The sequence below is a fragment of the Nicotiana tabacum genome, chromosome 7 (assembly GCF_000715075.1).
Source record: "Nicotiana tabacum cultivar K326 chromosome 7, ASM71507v2, whole genome shotgun sequence".
Taxonomy (NCBI): domain Eukaryota; kingdom Viridiplantae; phylum Streptophyta; class Magnoliopsida; order Solanales; family Solanaceae; genus Nicotiana; species Nicotiana tabacum.
The window spans coordinates 48,282,118-48,299,328 of NC_134086.1; the positions used below are offsets into that span (position 1 = coordinate 48,282,118).

The following is a 17,211-nucleotide window of genomic DNA, read 5'->3' on the forward strand; positions in this document are numbered from 1 at the left end:
CAGGAGAGAAATTATTAAAGTGACTCATACTAATATAGCTTAGCTCTAGTAATTAGTATGAGTTGTTAGTTATTCATTTATTAATAACCTTGCCCGCATTCTATTACTTTAAAAAGCACATTCTTTATTATTGTCGTTGCCTCACTGGCTATTTGTCGCTTGGCTCTATTACTACGATATATTTTCTCTTCGATCGCCTTGCCGACTCTTTGTTGATGTATAAGCCAATTGTAAACATAAATTGATGCCTTGGTTTCTAATTGTTGGTTAAAAAGCATGAAATACCTATTCTGAATGTGAAGAGTTTGAAATACAATTCTTGAAAGTGTGCCTGGGATTCACGCTCTAATGTCCCGACTGCACATATCAATCAGTTCACTACCTTGAAGGAGGTCTGTCTTTGTGTTGTTTATTGTTCTTTAGTTTTCTGTTGATTGGATATGCTAAAAATCTGTTTCGTTCAAGTGGTGGAAAATCTGTTTTGAAAGATTGATTAGCATCTGAGAGAATGATGTGCGTTACGTACTTGTCAAAGATTGAAGTTTGTATCTTAGCCCCTTGTCCTACTTGCTATGTTTTGGATAGCGTGCGGTGACAAATAGCGACGAGGGCCCACTTCACTAAGGCGAGAGGCGCGCAACGAAGTGCTCGCCTTTTTGATGTGAAATGACAATTTATACAAAAATATAAAATATTATATACATATAACTAAAAACTCAATAACAATAATATATTAATAATTATATTATTCAAAAAATAAAGACTCAAAAGATAGTCATAGACTCATAGTACATTCATAAATTAAAGTCTAATAGTCTAAACTCTAAAACAAGCAATATCTATTCTTCTTCAAGATTTTCAAATTCTACAACATCATTAATGTTAGCATTATATTGGCTATCATCTTCTTCATCCTCAGACTCTTTATCAATTAGGGACCGTCTTGAACTTGCTACTCTCTTTCCCTTGTAACTTGAAGAACTCCTCTAAGACCATAGATATTCTCCTCAACTCCAACCGCCATAGAAACAATACCCTAATCAAGATCATCTCCTTCATATACTTGTTCATCTTCATGATTTTAGGGTGTTCCAGTTAACCATTCATTTGCCTCGTCAATGTTGTCCAACAAAATTGGATCAATGGTATCGCGAGCTTCATAACGTCGACTCAATGTTCTATTATATTTAATATACACTAGATCATTGAGACGCGATAGCTGAAGCCTATTCCTTTTCTTGGCGTGAATCTGCGCATAAGTTATTTAGATTAATTAATAGATACTAATAATAATACAATATAGAGTATATTAATATAATAAATCTTCTTCTTACATGCTCAAATACGCTCCAATTTCTCTCGCATCCAGATACACTACAAGTTAGGCTTAGTACTTTGATGGCAAACCTTTGCAAGTTTGAAGTTTGATGTCCAAATTGCTTACACCATTCAACTATAGAAAAATATTTTAAAAGTTAATAAGTATAAATCAAATAAAATAAATTAAAGTTATAAGGATATCTATATTAAAGTTAGTTACTTGGCAACCTTATGTCTCTGTCTCTAATGGCAGCTGGTAAACCAAATAGGCTCTCTGCTTGTGAGTACTTACCAAACTCCTCCCTTATATGATCTATCGTCGCTGAATTAGGGATCAACTTTTCAAGACATGAATGGTATCCAATTCACACCTTTGAAGCTAAAGTTTCATCTCTAGTGTTCTTATAAAATAATCCTGGGTTTAGGAGATGGCCTGCTGCATGTAAAGGTCGATGGAGTTGATTGTCCCTCCTGGTATCAATTATCTCAAAAACTTTCTCATATTTCCTAACATCTCCCTTAAATGACGTTGTAATACTCTCTTTAACTCTATCCATAGCTTCATAAAGGTATCCCATTGGTGGTTTCCTCTCCCCATCCACCATATGAAGCACCTTAATCAAAGGACCACCAACTTTAAAAGCCCGAACGACGTCATTCCACAATGATGGAGAAATAAGAACTTTAGCAGTTTCTTTTCCCGCAGCTTCCTTTGCATATTTATTATCTTTCCATTCATTCGAAAGAACTAGTTTTTACAAATTTTTCTTTTGCAAGTAAAAACTATGCAAAGTTAAGAGAGCTATTGCAAATCGTCTTGGCCGGTCTCACCAAATTTCTTTCATTTATGAATTTCCTCATCAAATTCGACTACAACGGCCTCTGACTGATGTAAGAATATACCTTGACGGCCTTAGTAAAAACTGTAAAAGTAACAATAACAATTTTATAGTTAATACTTAATAAGATAGGACATAAGTATAAATAAAGTTAAAGGCTTTTAAAGATAACTATATTAAAGTTACCTGAAGCATATGGGTTTTCCTTGAATATGTCACCAAACATTAAGTTGATGCAATGGGCAGTACGTGGAGTCCAATAAATATTTGGATACATAGCTTCCATCATCTTCCCCGCACTAATATTCTCACTCGCATTATCTGTAACAATTTGTACAATATTTTCCTTTTCAATTTTATCAATAGTCTTTCTAAACAAGTTGTACATTTTGCTTCGATCCATAGAAGAGTTGCTAGCATCGTGAGATTCAAGAAAAACACTACTCCTTGGAGAGTTCACCAACACATTTATGATCATTTTTCTATTCTCTGTTGTCCATTTATCCATCATAATGGAACATCCAAACTTGTTCCATTCCACTTTATGCTCCTCAATAATTTGGTCTATCTTCTTCACCTCCTTTTTAAGATAATTTACTCTAACTTCATGATAGCTAGGAGGCTTCATTCCTGGGCCATATTGTTCTACGACCTCAATAAATTTATCAAAAGTTTTGTAGTTAACACAGTTGAAAAGAAGCCATGCATCGTACATCCATGCTGCAAAGGCACTTACGGCGCGATCTCTTAAAATCTTCTTGGCTTCTAAACCTAAACCTTCTTCACCTTTTCCCTTTTCTTGTTGTTTTGCCGAGAAATAAAGGTTAAGAGGACCTTTTGTCATTGTACGTTCCGTGGATGAAGCACTAGAACCAGTAGATATCTTATGAGTTTTTTTTTTGGGTCATCAATTGGATTCACCGATGCTTCAAAATTCATTTGAGTTCTTGTCACATTTTTCTTATCAACAAATGCTTTTACTTCCTCCCTAACCTCAGGCAGATAAAGGGGATATTGTATTATATTTTTAAATCCACCTATTAAATGTTGCTTGTGACGAGTTATCCCACCATGATATATTTTTTCACAAAGTACATATTTAATTGCGGATCATGATGAGCCTTGTATAGCATAATTCCAAGTTACATCATTTCGTTTATTACTATCGGATGACGCTATTTCAATTTTCAATGTTGTTTTATAAAAAAGAATGATCAAGTCAATATGCAATTAATTCAACTCTATAATACTATTCCGATTAATTGCATATAACACTCTATAATCCTACTGCCTCTAGAAAAAAATAGCGAAGAAAGAAGACAAAAAAAATAGAGCAAAAAAAATGATTCTGCCTTTGAAACAGTAAAGAAAGGAGAACAAAAATGAATTTTTTGCCTCTGGAAAAACAACAAATAAAGAAGAAGACAAACAGAGTAAAAAAATTAAGAGAGGAAGAAAGACCCAATTTTTGCTCGATAAATACAACACAAATACTATTTGGCTCTGTTTCTTTTGACAAAAAATAGAAGAAAAAAAATAGAAAGAAGAAGAGAAGAAGAAGAAGAAGAAGAAGAAGAAGAAAGAAGAAAGAAGAAAGAAGAAGAAGCATACCTCTGTTTTTTCGGTGTTAAAGCTTGAAGAGATGAAGCCAGATGACGAACAAGAAGACTAATCGCTGAAGGTTTGAAGAAGACTAATCGCTGAAAGACTGAAGAAAACTGAAAAACACTAATCGCTGAAACTCTGTTTTTTTGTTCGCAGGTGAAAAGCTCGAAGACCAAATGTCAAGGTCAAGCCCTAATTTCCTACTTAAATCTTCTCCCTTTCTTTTTTTTTTTTATAAAAAATAGCGACGCTACAGTCGCTTCTCGGGACACTGTCGCTTCACGCAACACAGAGAGAGGCGACCACTATTTTGTATCGTAACGCAACAGCTGCTCTGAAGCGACACACCCTCGCCTCGCATCGCTACATGCTTTTTGCGCTATAACGAGTGCTATTTATTACAATGCCTACTTGTTATGGTTCATTAGTTTTAGAATGACAATTATCATAATACCTTGTTTTAATTATCGACATCTGTTGGTTTTTCTTACTTTTTATATTTGAGTCATTCGATTTATTGTTGTGGTCTTAATATATTCTTCTTTAGTTATTTTCTTTATGTTTCCTTTTCTGAGAGGCCGATATATATAGTATACATCTATGAAATACAGTACTACTTACAACATGTAGTACATTTATCAAGTAGTAAGATACATAATTCTTTTTATCAAGATTTAGACATCAGTTTGTTAAGCTATTTTTTTATTTTATAAAAGCAAGATTTAGAGCATCGGTAGTAAGTATATGATAGCCAATTGTTTAATTGACATTCTGTGCAACAAAAGCATCTCTACTTCAATAATCTAGAGGCTCTTTATTAATATTTGCTTTTGCTGTGTATTGTATTTTATTTTGGTATAATTTTGAACAATCACTAGATTTTCTATAAGCATTATACTTTTTGAACTTTGTGTATGCTTTGAATAGAAATCCTCTTTAACTCATTCAATCTAATCGATTACAAATGAATTGAATGAGTTAAAGAAAATTTGTATTCAAACTATACCCAAAAGGCAAGATGCTCATAGAATATCTAGTGTAGTTCCTTAATAGTAGAGAGAAGAATTCAGGACATTGTCTCTGTTTTTTCAATTTAAGAGTGAATTGACCAATTTCATTTCAAATTTACACTACAAAATAGTGTTCTATTGAGAAAGTGAAGGACACTAAGCAATTTCAATACATATTCGAGTTATATGTATTGAAAGTCAAGGGTCAAGTCTTTGAATGTCAGTTTCATATTGGAAACTCTCCTCCTCCTCCTCCTCATCATCATCATCATCATCATCATCCTCCTCCTTCTCCTCCTCCTTTCTCTACGTTACTATTTCTTTCCTTCTTTCTGTGCGTTACTGCTGCTATTTATCTCATTGTTGCATATATTCTTCTCATATTCTGATAGACATGTGTGAAGAAAGACCTTCAAAGCCCAAAAGAAAGACAAGTGCGACATATGCAAAACCTAGAACAATGGCATCTTTGGAAAATCAAATAACGAGTTTGTTTAGCCAAAATATGGTGTTCCAGCTAGACAATCAAAGAAAGAGCTTTCGAATATTATTGAAGAGAATATACCACAGTATCCAGGAGTAGTAGCCCATGTACAAACTAGATCAATCACTTTTGCAAAATATGTTGTTCCTGCTAAACAATTAAACAAAGAGCGTCTGAATATCATTGAAGAGAATCTGCTACTGCCACAATATTCAGGAGTAGCAGCCCATGTACAAACTAGATCAACTACTCCTACCACAAAGTAAAGAAGTTCAGTTGGATTCTACAACTCCTAAGTAGATGAACAATGTGAAGAACATGGTAAGAACATATAAATTTTATCTACAAATATTACATCCTATTGCAGTCATAAATAACGTATCAACAATACTGATTTGGTGTTTTTTTATTCATATAATTGTAGGCCCTTCTATCAACCAAGAAAAAGAGATAGAACAAAGATGAAAAGTGTACATGGACGCCATGAGCGTAAAGTGATTTTACTTAACAACTTAAATCAACCCGTTGGTCCTAGTGATGAAGTTGTGATAGAGTTTGGAAGATTCCTCGGCATATTGGCAAGGAATGCGACTCTATGTCCTCTTGATATTTTGGATTGGAGGAAGATGGACACAAAAGAGGATATATGTAAATATACCAAGGTCTGAACTTCTTAATTTTCAATTTTTAGTTAAAAATCTCATATCTTCTGCACTAATATATTTGACATCAATTGTAGCATAAATATGATATTCCTGAAGCTAGAAAAAAATATACTTTAGACTCAGTACAAATTGCCTGGAGAAAGCACAAGAGTAGATTGAAAAAAGATCACTTTCACGCATATCACAATGATGAAACTTGACTGCAAAATATCCCTGAAGATGTTCCAGCTTCTCAGTTTAAGAAACTCCTTAGGTATTGGAACTCACAGAAACTCCAGGTATGTGTACTTCTTTCTACTTCTACTTCTTCTTCTTGAACTTCTTCTTTTTCTTCTTAAAGTTCTTGTTCTTCTTCTTAAAGTTCATCTTCTTAAAGTTTATGGGGATGTTTTCTCCTTTTTTCTCTGCTTAACTGTTGCTGGTTTTTTTTGCGCTATTTACTTTATTGCTACTGCATATACACTCTATTCACTACTGCTGCTATTTGTAAAGACTAGCCAACTAGTTAGTTTGTCAAAGAGTAAGACCCAACATCAAGTATGTATAGTTTCTTTTTGTTGGCAAAACATCCTGATGCTGCTTCCTATAGCACCTTACATACAATGGAGCTTCCTTAATCAACAGTGAGTTCCTGGATATCATGTTCTGATAATAGTCGCTTTGTCAAGATAGTTCTATCTGAGCTTACTGTGGCGACCACAAATTAATGTTTATTTTAAAACGATTAGGCTGATTTTATGTATATCATGTACAAGTGAATGGTATGTAATACCTCTAGTATAATATCACCTTACTAGAGGTGTCCTGATATTTCTTTAGTTCACCTTGTCTAACACTAGGTCCGTAGCTTCTAGACTGATTGTGCTATTTAAGGATGAACTATATGACTTGAGTGATCAATTAAGTTCTAAGAATAATCAGTCATATATATCCGAATGGCTTGTACTGAAGAACATGAGTGATCTATAATGAAGATGATGAGAATTATCCTAATAACTTAGGTACGAGGGTTTAAATTTTAGTATAATTGTATAAATAACTAATGTGCTTATACATACAACAACAACAACAACCCAGTAAAATTCCACTCAGTGGGGTTTGGGGAGGGTAAAGTGTATGCAGACCTTACCCTTATCCCGGAGGGGGTAGAGAGGCTGTTTCCGGGAGACCGTCGGCACTGAGACAATAGATCTATGACAACAAAACCCGAAAAAGTAATATCAGCAACGTGAGAGATATCAAATAGATGGAAAAGCAGTACCACAAATATTATACAAAAGTCTGAAACACAACATAAATCGACCGCCCGACTACCCCTTAACCTACAACCCTTAACCAACGACCCTAATGCTCGACTACCCCTTAATCTACAACCCTAATTCTTGACCTCCACACCTTCCTATATAGAGTCATGTCCTCGGAAATTTGGAGTCGCGCCATATCCTATCTAATCACCTCGACCCAATACTTCTTATGCCGCCATCTACCTCTTCTCGTACCTACCAAAGCCAATGACTCACACCTCCTAACCGGGGCATCTAGGCTTCTTCTTTGTACGTGTTCAAATCATCTAAGCCGCGCTTTCAGCATCTTGTCGTCCATCGGAACCTCTCTGACCCTCTCCCGAATATCTTCATTCCTAATTTTATTCAGCCTAGTGTGCCTACACATCTACCTCAATATCCTCATTTCTGCAACTTTCATCTTCTGGGTATGTGACTTCTTAACTGGCCAAGACTCAACCCCATACGACATGGCCGGTCTATACATGTAAATTAAAAAACTCGAGTCATGGTTTGCTTTTTGGGCACTGCATGAATTTGCTTAGTGATTTTGTAAGTTGTTGTTTGATGTTTCTTTCTTCTTGCAGAGAATATCCCAAATTAATATTGATTACCGAAAAAAGTTGAAGAATCCTCACACTACTGGAAAAAGAAGTTTTGCTTTAGTTCGCTCTAAGTTGGTGTGTAACTAGCAAATCATGGCAAAATATTTCTCAATTTTGGCTGTTGTTTACTACATGGTAGATCACCAGGAATGCTAACTCACTTTCATATAACTAGGAAAATGATAAGAAAACTTCGGATTCTTTATCAACAAAGAAAGTCTTTGTAACTACACGAAAAAGGAAAGATGGGCGATCATACAAGTGCTCGGATGAAGACACAACTAGTAAAATTGTGCGAATTATATTTAACTATTGTTATATCGAGATCAATTATTTGTTTTTATTAGTTTACTTTTTTATTTACTTGTTCTATTTGTTTGAATTTGCTTTGAAGGCTGAAATGGATGAAATTGAAGCACAACAAAACGAAAATGGCAATGAGTCTGCAGATGCATTTGCATCTGTCATAGGGTCTGAACATCCGGGACATCTGAGATAGTATAGATGAGGGGTTACAAGAACTTCTTTGAGAGAGAAAGTAGGATGTTTTGAATACTATTCAAAGACTACAAATTATCTACAAAAAATGGACGAGAAGATACAAAGAATGGAGGAACAATTTGAGGAACAAAAGGCAACAATCCGTCAAGAAGTTGTTGCAGATGTACTTGCAGGACATCAGCATTCTGGAATTGATATTGATGCTAACATTGTTCTAGCGGCATTGGGTGATAATTCTCAGTGAGAAGCTTCTTCTGCACAGCAGCTACTTTGGAACCAATCCGTCGTCCATCTACTGATAGCAACAAAGAAGGCCAACTCATTCCAGGTATTAATATTGCTTATTTAAAATGAAAAAGTACTGATTTAATATTACATGAAATAAAATCCCTAAAGTTGATAAACTAATTAGGGTCTTGATCCATAAGTGCATACAGATATGCGAATATTGGTGGTCATCTGATGTTGGTGATGTGGTTGAATTTGTCAACTGCCTTGAACATAGTTGATTCATTGTTCTTCTAAACATGTATAAATCCTTAATAGAGAGTCTTCTTTTTGGTTTTGCAGGGCCTTATTTTATGTTACTAAAACCATTGTTTCTTTGCTTTCCTCTTCTCTTTTATAAATAATAGGTTTATGATTCATTATTGTTACATGAGATCGTGAAGTAATTGAGTGACTAACGATTTCCAGAAGTATATGCTTAGAGAATATTGGTTAGATGATTGCTACATTGATTTTGAGTTGGCTAGTAAAGGTGGGACTGTTCTTTTGCTAAGAAATAAATGAGTAAGAAAATTAAGAGGGAAAGCGAAAGTTGAGAGACTTTGTTTGTTCCTAAGCCGTAGTATGTTCAGTTGTTGGTTATAATGTTGTTTTTCGTAATAGCATATTCTGTTGTTGTTTTGGTTCAATAACTGCAGGACATAATATTGTTTAGGTGATGTTGTTTTGGTTTAGTAGATGTCAGCCGTAGTAGGTTCTGCACTGCCGTATTTACAAAATGATGTTTTGAGCATGTTGAAAATTTTGCGAGTCATATTTACAAAGGAAACTCGCCGAAAAATTTAAGAATTTAGAGAGTTTGAAAATTTTCGAGTTATCAAATTGGTTATTCAATTACTTTGTGATTCAATTATTAGCAGTCATATTGTTAAGTATTCCTGGTGTCATGCCAAGATTGACACCCATGCCCATTCTTCCTAGTAAAGGCATCTGAATATGTGGTTGCATTAATCCTATAGTAGACAGTGGAGGCATCATCATTTGAGACTCCATGTTTCTTGCATTGCTTATCAACTGAATCTGTGCTTGAAGCTGCTTTAAGTACTTTATGACTCAATTATCCTAAAAATTTTGTTTAATTATTTCTCATTGTTTTTTGTAGGTGCAGCGATTGCGGATGAAAGCAGTGACGAAGACCTTACTTGAGTGTTGTTGATCGTTGTTAGACTTTCTATTATTATGTTTTAGGATATTTTAGTTTAGAACTTTTTGTAGGCAAACTCATCTGTTTTGACTTTTGAATTGTTGACCAAACAATGTATCCATATTTTATTTTTGTACATGGATAATGCTAGTTGGATATGGTGTAAACAATTTCATAGAATAGGAAAATATTTCTCATTTTGCTTCCATAAATATCAGAAATTATAATATGTTGCAATAGAGAATATTACCGTTCCAATAGACCTAGCAAATAATAAGAGCAGCCCCTAATAACTGTTCCAATATGCTATAATATCCGTTGCAATAGGGTACTGATAATTCTTCCAATATATCACAAACATCGTTGCAATATATCATGAAAACCATTGCAATAGACTTAAAAAGTCACCTATATTATTATACCAGGACGGATTATAACCGTCCCAACAAAAAAGAAAACTGTTTCTGTAGATAGAACAACGGTAATAGTCCAAACCATCGCAATATCCCTATCTATGAAGATGGTTTTCAAACCATTGCAAATAACCGTTCCAATAGACCTATTATAACGCTGAATCACGGAACGCGTCCATATCCGTCCCAATAGCCCTATAGGGATGGTTAGTGTATTTATTGCAATAGTTTTCGAAGGGTTGCCATAGTTGTATATATACTTACGAAGGGAAAAAATAGGCGAATGATATTTTGTTAAGAGCCTTCATGCTTTTAATATAGTATAGATATAGATTTTATATAAGTGATTATGGTTTTAAAAAAAATCTAACCTCATTCATAATTTTGCGCCAAAACTCACATAAATTTGTACCTATCGCGACCTGGATTTTTCACCGTCGGGATCGTGATGGCGCTTACTCATGAAAGCTAGGCAAGCCAACTACTATGATTTTAACACATTAGAAATTATCCCAAATAGAGATAAATAGTAACTAAGGCTAAGAAGATATAAAGCGTGGAAGCGTTATAACAATTCAAAATACTCCAATACATGTCTACCCCAATAATCTGGTGTCACAATCTCACAAACATCTACGAATTTCTACAAATAGTGATTTAGAAAGAAAAGTACAACTGTTCTCGAAATGAAAAGAGACTGTAGTAAACTAAAGCGGGGAAAGGGGGACTTCAGGCTCTGCGGACTCCAACAGATCTAACTTGGTCTCCTTGGACTGAAGGCAGCTACCTCAAGCTACTCACAAGGTCCGGCACCGAGATTTGCACAAAAAGTGTAGAGTGCAGTATCAATACAACTGACCCCATGTACTGATAAGTGTCGAGCCTAACCTCAGCGAAGTAGTGACGAGGCTAGGACACGACAACCATATAAACCTGTGTAGTTAAATCATATACGAGCAGTACAATAATAACAGAAAATAAGAGATAAAGATGGGAAGGGAACATGCTATGGGGAATATCAAATTCTAACAGTAATTTAATAGAGAAGCATAATGAACATGATATTTGTATCAATAGGAATAATGAAACAGTAACACGTGCATGGCATCACCCTTCGTACTTTTACCCTCGTTCTCACCATAAGAAACAATAGAAATGGCACGTCATTACCCTTCATACATTAACTCTCATAATCATGGCACGACATCACCCTTCGTGCATTAACTCTCACAATATCGACATGGAATCATACTTCGTGCATTAACACTCATAATATCGGCATGGCATCACCCTTTGTGCATTAACACTCATAATATCGGCACACCATCACACTTCGTGCATTAACACTCACTCACAATAGCATGCACGACATCACCCTTCGTGTTTTATACTCTTCCTCACCCAAATAATAGAAACAATACGTCCCGGCAAGGGATTCAACAATAGAAATAATTAACATCCTGGCAAGGGAATCAGCTATAACCAATATCGTTTCAATAGTTACTTCACAAAATAAATCTCAACTTGAGCCAATACTCAACAATGGTCAATTACAAAGAAATTATCATAAGTCTTGTTCAACATCGATAATCATCAATTTAACATGGACAATACATAATAGAGTCACAACAATCATGGTATAAGACTCACGGGTATGCTCAACACCAACGTATAGATACTCGTCACCACACCTATACGTCGTACTCAACACTAACACGTAGCAAATAAGACCACAACACCTATTCCCTCAAGCTCCGACCAAACACTTACCTCAATTCCACGGACAAAAATCAAGCCTCAATTACCACTTTACCTCTCGGTTCCACTTCCAATCCGATTGAATCTAGTCATAATTTACTTAATAACATCAATAAATGCTAAATAAACCAATTCTAAAGCATGAATATAAATTTCCCAATGTTTTCCCCAAAAAGTCAAAACCCAACCTCGGGCCCGCTTAGTCAAAACTCGAAGTTCGAACAAAAACCCGATTACCCATTCACCTACAAACTCTAATATGCAATTGGTTTTGAAATCTGACCTCAAATTGAGGTCCAAATCCCCAAAATTTGAAAATCCTAATTTCTACCCAAGAACACCCAATTTCCCATGAAAAACCCTAGATTGAAGAAAAAGAGTTAAGATTCATTTACCTATGATTTGGGGAATAACTTGCTCTAGAAAAATTGCCCTTAGGAGTTAGGTTTTGAAATTTTTAAGAATGAAGTGAAAATCCCGTCTAGAAGATATTTTGTTCAAGTGCAGATGTTGCAATTGCGATAGGAGCTTCACAATTGCGAAGCTCACAAATGCGAGACAGGCTTCGCAATTGAAAACCCGTTGCATGTCTGCTCCTCTCGCAATTGCAAGCATTTTGTCGCAATTGCGATGATTGGCCCCTCCCTGATGACTTCGCAATTGCGAAGGGAGGTTCACAAATGCGAACAAGTGCTGGCCTAGGCTTTCTTCGCAATTGCGATCAAACCCTCGCAATTGCCAAGCCTGAGAGGCTCGCAATTGCGAAATCTGACCTCGCAATTGCGAGATCAGAGCCTGCAACAGCTGCAACAGAAATTCTCCTAAGTCCTAACCCACTGCGTAGCCTATTTAAAACTCACACAAGCCCTCGGGCTCCAAACCAAACATGCACATAAGTCTAAAAATATCATACGGACTTGCTCATGTCATCAAATCGCCAAAATAACATCTTAAACAACGAATTTAACACCAAAATTCAAGAAATTTTTAAGAACATTGAAATTTCTATTTTCTCAACTAAGGGTCCGATTTATACCAAATCTACTTCGATTCTTACCAAATTTCACAGATTTGACTTAGTTATTATTTTAAACTTGTACCGGGCTCCGGAACCAAAATACGAGTCCAATACCAACACGATCACACACCATTTCATTTCCAAAAAGTCCTTATATTTTCCAGCAAATAACTTTCTTTACAAATTCTTTTCTCGGGCTAGAGACATCGGAATTTGATTCCGGGAATACGCCCAAGTCCCATATTTTACTACGGACCCTACGGGATCGTCAAATCACAAGTCCGGGTTCGTTTACCAAAATGTTCACCGAAGTCAGCTTTAATCAATTTTAAAGGCTAAATTCAATATTTTTCTTCAATTTCACATAAAAGCTTTTCGGAAATGTGCCCGGACTGTGCACACAAATCGAGGAGAAGGAAAATGAAGTTTTCAAGGCCTCAGAACCTGGATTTGGATTCTAAAATACAAGATGACCCCTTGGGTCATCACATTCTCCACCTCTAAAACAATCGTTCATCCTCGAACGGACATAGAAGAGTACCTGAATCAATAAAAAGATAGGGATATCTGATTCGCATATCGGACTCGGTCTCCTAGGTCGCTGCCTCAACAGGCTGACCTCTCCACGACTCACGAACTGAAGGAAAATTCTTCAATCCCAACTAATGAACCTGCCGGTCTAAAATAGCTACCGGTTCCTCCTCATAAGTCAAGTCCTTGTCCAACCGGACAGTGCTAAAGGCAAACACGTGGGATGGATTGTCGTGATACTTCTGAAGCATGGACACATAAAACACTAGATGCGCAGCTGATAAACTTGGCAGCAATGCAAGTCTGTAAGCCACATCTCCCACTCGATCAAGAACATCAAAAGGCCCGATGAACCTAGGGCTTAGCTTGCCCTTCTTCCCAAATCTCATCACGCTATTCATGGGCAACTCCCGAAGCAACACTCGCTCACCAACCATGAATTCCACATCACGAACCTTACGATCGGCATAACTCTTTTGCCTGGACTGAGCTGTATGAAGCCTATCGTGAATGATCTTAACATTATCTAAGGCATCACGTACCAAATTCGTACATAACAACCGAGCCTCCCCTGACTCAAACCACCCAACTAGCGATTGACACCTTCTACCATATAATGCCGCATAGGGAGCCATCTGGATGCTTGACTAATAGCTATTGGTGTAGGGAAACTTTGATAATGGCAAGAACTTGTCACGACCCCGGTTCACCCTTCGTGAACCATCGTGCCGGCACCTAGTCTCTACGACTAGGTAAGCCTAAAAATGCAGACTATAAACAACAATTGCGAAAGGAAATAATTAAAAACCGAAATAGTGAAATAAAACAGTGTTTAAAATGCCACTCGACATACACAATAACAACTCTCGAAACGAATAACATTTCCTAAACCCGGAATCTCATGATCACAAGCCTATAAATGTCAACAATCATCTAACTCCGGAATATCTAACAAAGAAACGAAAGTACAGAAGGGCTAATACATAAAGGGAGAGCAGAAAGGGACTCTTAGGTCTGCGAACGCGGCAGATATACCTCGGAGCCTCTACAAATGCCTCGTCTCAAGCGTGATAAGTCTGAGTGGAAGTACCTTGATCTGCACATAAAAAACATGCACAGAAAGGGCATGAGTACACCATAGCGGTACCAGTAAGTGCGAAGCCTAACCTCGGTCGGGTAGTGATGAGGAAGGTCAGGCCCCTACTGAGGTTAAATAAAATATAAGGTTCAACAGTGTAGAACAAAATAGTATAAGTAAGTGCAACAGTAAAAGTAACACAAGATATAAAGGACAACAACAACTACCATTGAGGCCAAGTAAACACAGAAATAAAATACAGCTCAACACAAAGATGACAAGCGGGGATCTCCTAGGATACCGTCTTGTAGTCCCAAATATAAATATCCAGTGGAACTCCCAGGATATTGTGTCGTAGTCCAACTCATAATGCGAGGGAATCTCCCGGAATACTGATCTGTAGTCCCAAATGTAAATACTCAATATAGAGGGAATCTACCGGGTGCAGTCCCGTAATTCCAATGTAAATGTGCAGGGTGATCTCCTAGAATACCGTTCCATAGTCCCAAAGTAAACATACAGGGGGATCTCCCGGGATACCGTCTCGTAGTCCCAAAGTAAACGCACAACAACAATGAGAAGAGTACACAGTCTAATTCAAGTTCCATACCAAGGTAAAATAGGTATTTCTAACCTAGCATGCTGCACGAAATCCAAATAAGGCAGTTTGAGCAAGTGAGGAGTCAATTAGACATGCTTTCCTAAGCTAACAACAGGCTTAAATTTGCAAGTAGTATAAACAGGAAAAGAAACATATTAGTAATTACTTAATAAAAACCGAATTTTCAACAATTATCACAAGTACGCACTCGTCACCTTACGTACAAGGCATTTCGATTATCAATACCAAATCCTAAGGGGTAGGTCCCTCATACAAAGTTAGGCAAGCCACTTACCTCGAACCTGCTCAAAATCAACCCAAAACCACGTTCTTGCCATGAGTACTCGACTCCAAATGGACCAGATCTATTGAATTCAATTGCATAATGTAAATAACACTTCAAGTAACTGATTCTACAAACAAATTCTTTGCTAATACGCAAAATTAGGTAAAAATGACCAAAGAGCACCTCGGTCCCGCGTCTTGGAATCGAGTAAAATTTATATTTTAAGAATCCTCATCCTCTCACGAGTTCAGGCATACCAAAATTATCCAAATCAACGGTCAAATTCCCAATCAAAATTCGAATTCTAGGTCTAAGAACTTTCTTCCAATATTTCCCAAATTTTCACCTCCATTCCGAAATTAAATGACAAAACTAACAATAGATTAATGGAATACAACTAGAAAGGGTTAAGGAATTGTTATCCAATGATTTCCTCTTCAAATTCCTCCCAAAATCGGCCTATCCCGAGCTCCAATTTGATTTTTCCAAGTTTTGAACTGAACCCTCGATTCTGTCCCTTTTCTGAACAGTGAAACCGCAACTACAGTCATGGGACCACACCTGCGGTCCCGCTTCTGCGACGACCCTGTCGCATCCGCGACATTTCATTAAAGGGGGACTTCCGCACCTACTACTGCTTTATCGCAGATGCAGTGCCGCTTCTGTGGTGCCCTGACTGCATCTGCGGTCAATTACCTTTTACCTAAAACCACTTCTGCATTTGCCTGACCGCTTCTGTGGTCTCGCACCTGCGGTTATGACAGCAGCCTTGAAGCTTCAGCTGTAACTCACAACTCCAAACCTTCTCATCAAACATCCGAAATAATCTCGAGGTCTCCGGGACCTCAACCAAAAGCACAAACAAGACATATACCACTATCCAAACGTATACAAATCTCCACAACACCTCAAACAATATCGAATCAAACAATTAGCATCGGATTCAAGCCTAAGAACTTCAAAACCTCTCAAAATACACTTTCGATCAAAAATTCGATCAAACCTCGTCCGAATGACCTTAATTTTCACACACATGTCACATTCAACATTACAGAGTTGCTCCAAACTCCGGAATCCCATTCCGACCCTTAGATCAAAATCTCACTATTGAATCGGAAACTTCCAAAAACTCAACTTTCGGTATTTCAATCCTAAATTAGCTACGGACCTCCAAAACATGATCCGAACATGCCCCTAAGCCCGAAATCGCCCAATGGAGCTAACAAAACCAACATAATTCCATTCCGAGGCCGCCTCTCTCAAAGTCTGAAGCACTTTCCTGAGGTGCTGCTCATGCTCTTCCCGACTCCGGGAATATACCACAATATCATCAATAAAGACAATGACGAACGAGTCAAGATATGGCCGGAACACACTGTGCATCAAATTCATAAAGGCTGATTGGGCATTGGTCAGCCCAAATGACAAAACAAGGAACTCGTAATGATGATACCGAGTCCTGAAAGCAGTCTTTGGGATATCTGGCTCCCCAATCTTCAACTCATGGTACCCTGAACGTAAGTCAATCTTAGAAAACACTTGTGCACATTGTAGCTAGTCAAACAGATCATCAATACGAGGCAAAGGATAACAGTTCTTCACTGCAACTTTGTTCAACTGGCGATAATCAATACATATACGCATAGAACCATCCTTTTTCTTCATAAACATGACAGGAGCACCCCAAGGTGATACACTGGGCCTAATAAAACCCTTATCAAGAAATTCATGTAACTAATCCTTCAATTCCTTTAACTCAGGAGGGGCCATACGGTACAGAGG

General features: G+C 37.0%; 1 protein-coding gene and 1 long non-coding RNA gene across 3 annotated transcripts; one reads left to right on the plus strand and one right to left on the minus strand.

The window, feature by feature from the left end:
* Positions 1 to 756: 756 nt before the first annotated feature.
* On the minus strand, positions 757 to 3,905 carry LOC107808548 (uncharacterized). The gene is made up of 5 exons (XM_016633081.2): positions 3,771 to 3,905; positions 2,346 to 3,025; positions 1,549 to 2,243; positions 1,335 to 1,453; positions 757 to 1,249 (listed from the first exon to the last, which is right to left on the minus strand). Exons 2-3 carry the CDS (start codon positions 3,001 to 3,003, stop codon positions 2,191 to 2,193), a joined length of 711 nt encoding a protein of 236 aa, XP_016488567.1. The 5' UTR covers positions 3,004 to 3,025; positions 3,771 to 3,905; the 3' UTR covers positions 757 to 1,249; positions 1,335 to 1,453; positions 1,549 to 2,190.
* LOC107808549 (uncharacterized) lies at positions 3,449 to 9,932 on the plus strand. Of its 2 annotated transcripts, XR_012711618.1 has the most exons (8): positions 3,449 to 3,840; positions 3,921 to 3,948; positions 5,167 to 5,567; positions 5,683 to 6,201; positions 7,794 to 7,886; positions 7,987 to 8,103; positions 8,206 to 8,640; positions 9,703 to 9,932. It is a non-coding gene; the product is annotated as an uncharacterized LOC107808549 (long non-coding RNA). The 2 variants fall into 2 exon arrangements; XR_012711619.1 differs by lacking the exons at positions 3,449 to 3,840; positions 3,921 to 3,948; positions 5,167 to 5,567 and having other exon boundaries at positions 5,679 to 5,920; positions 5,998 to 6,201.
* The last annotated feature ends 7,279 nt before the right edge of the window (positions 9,933 to 17,211 follow it).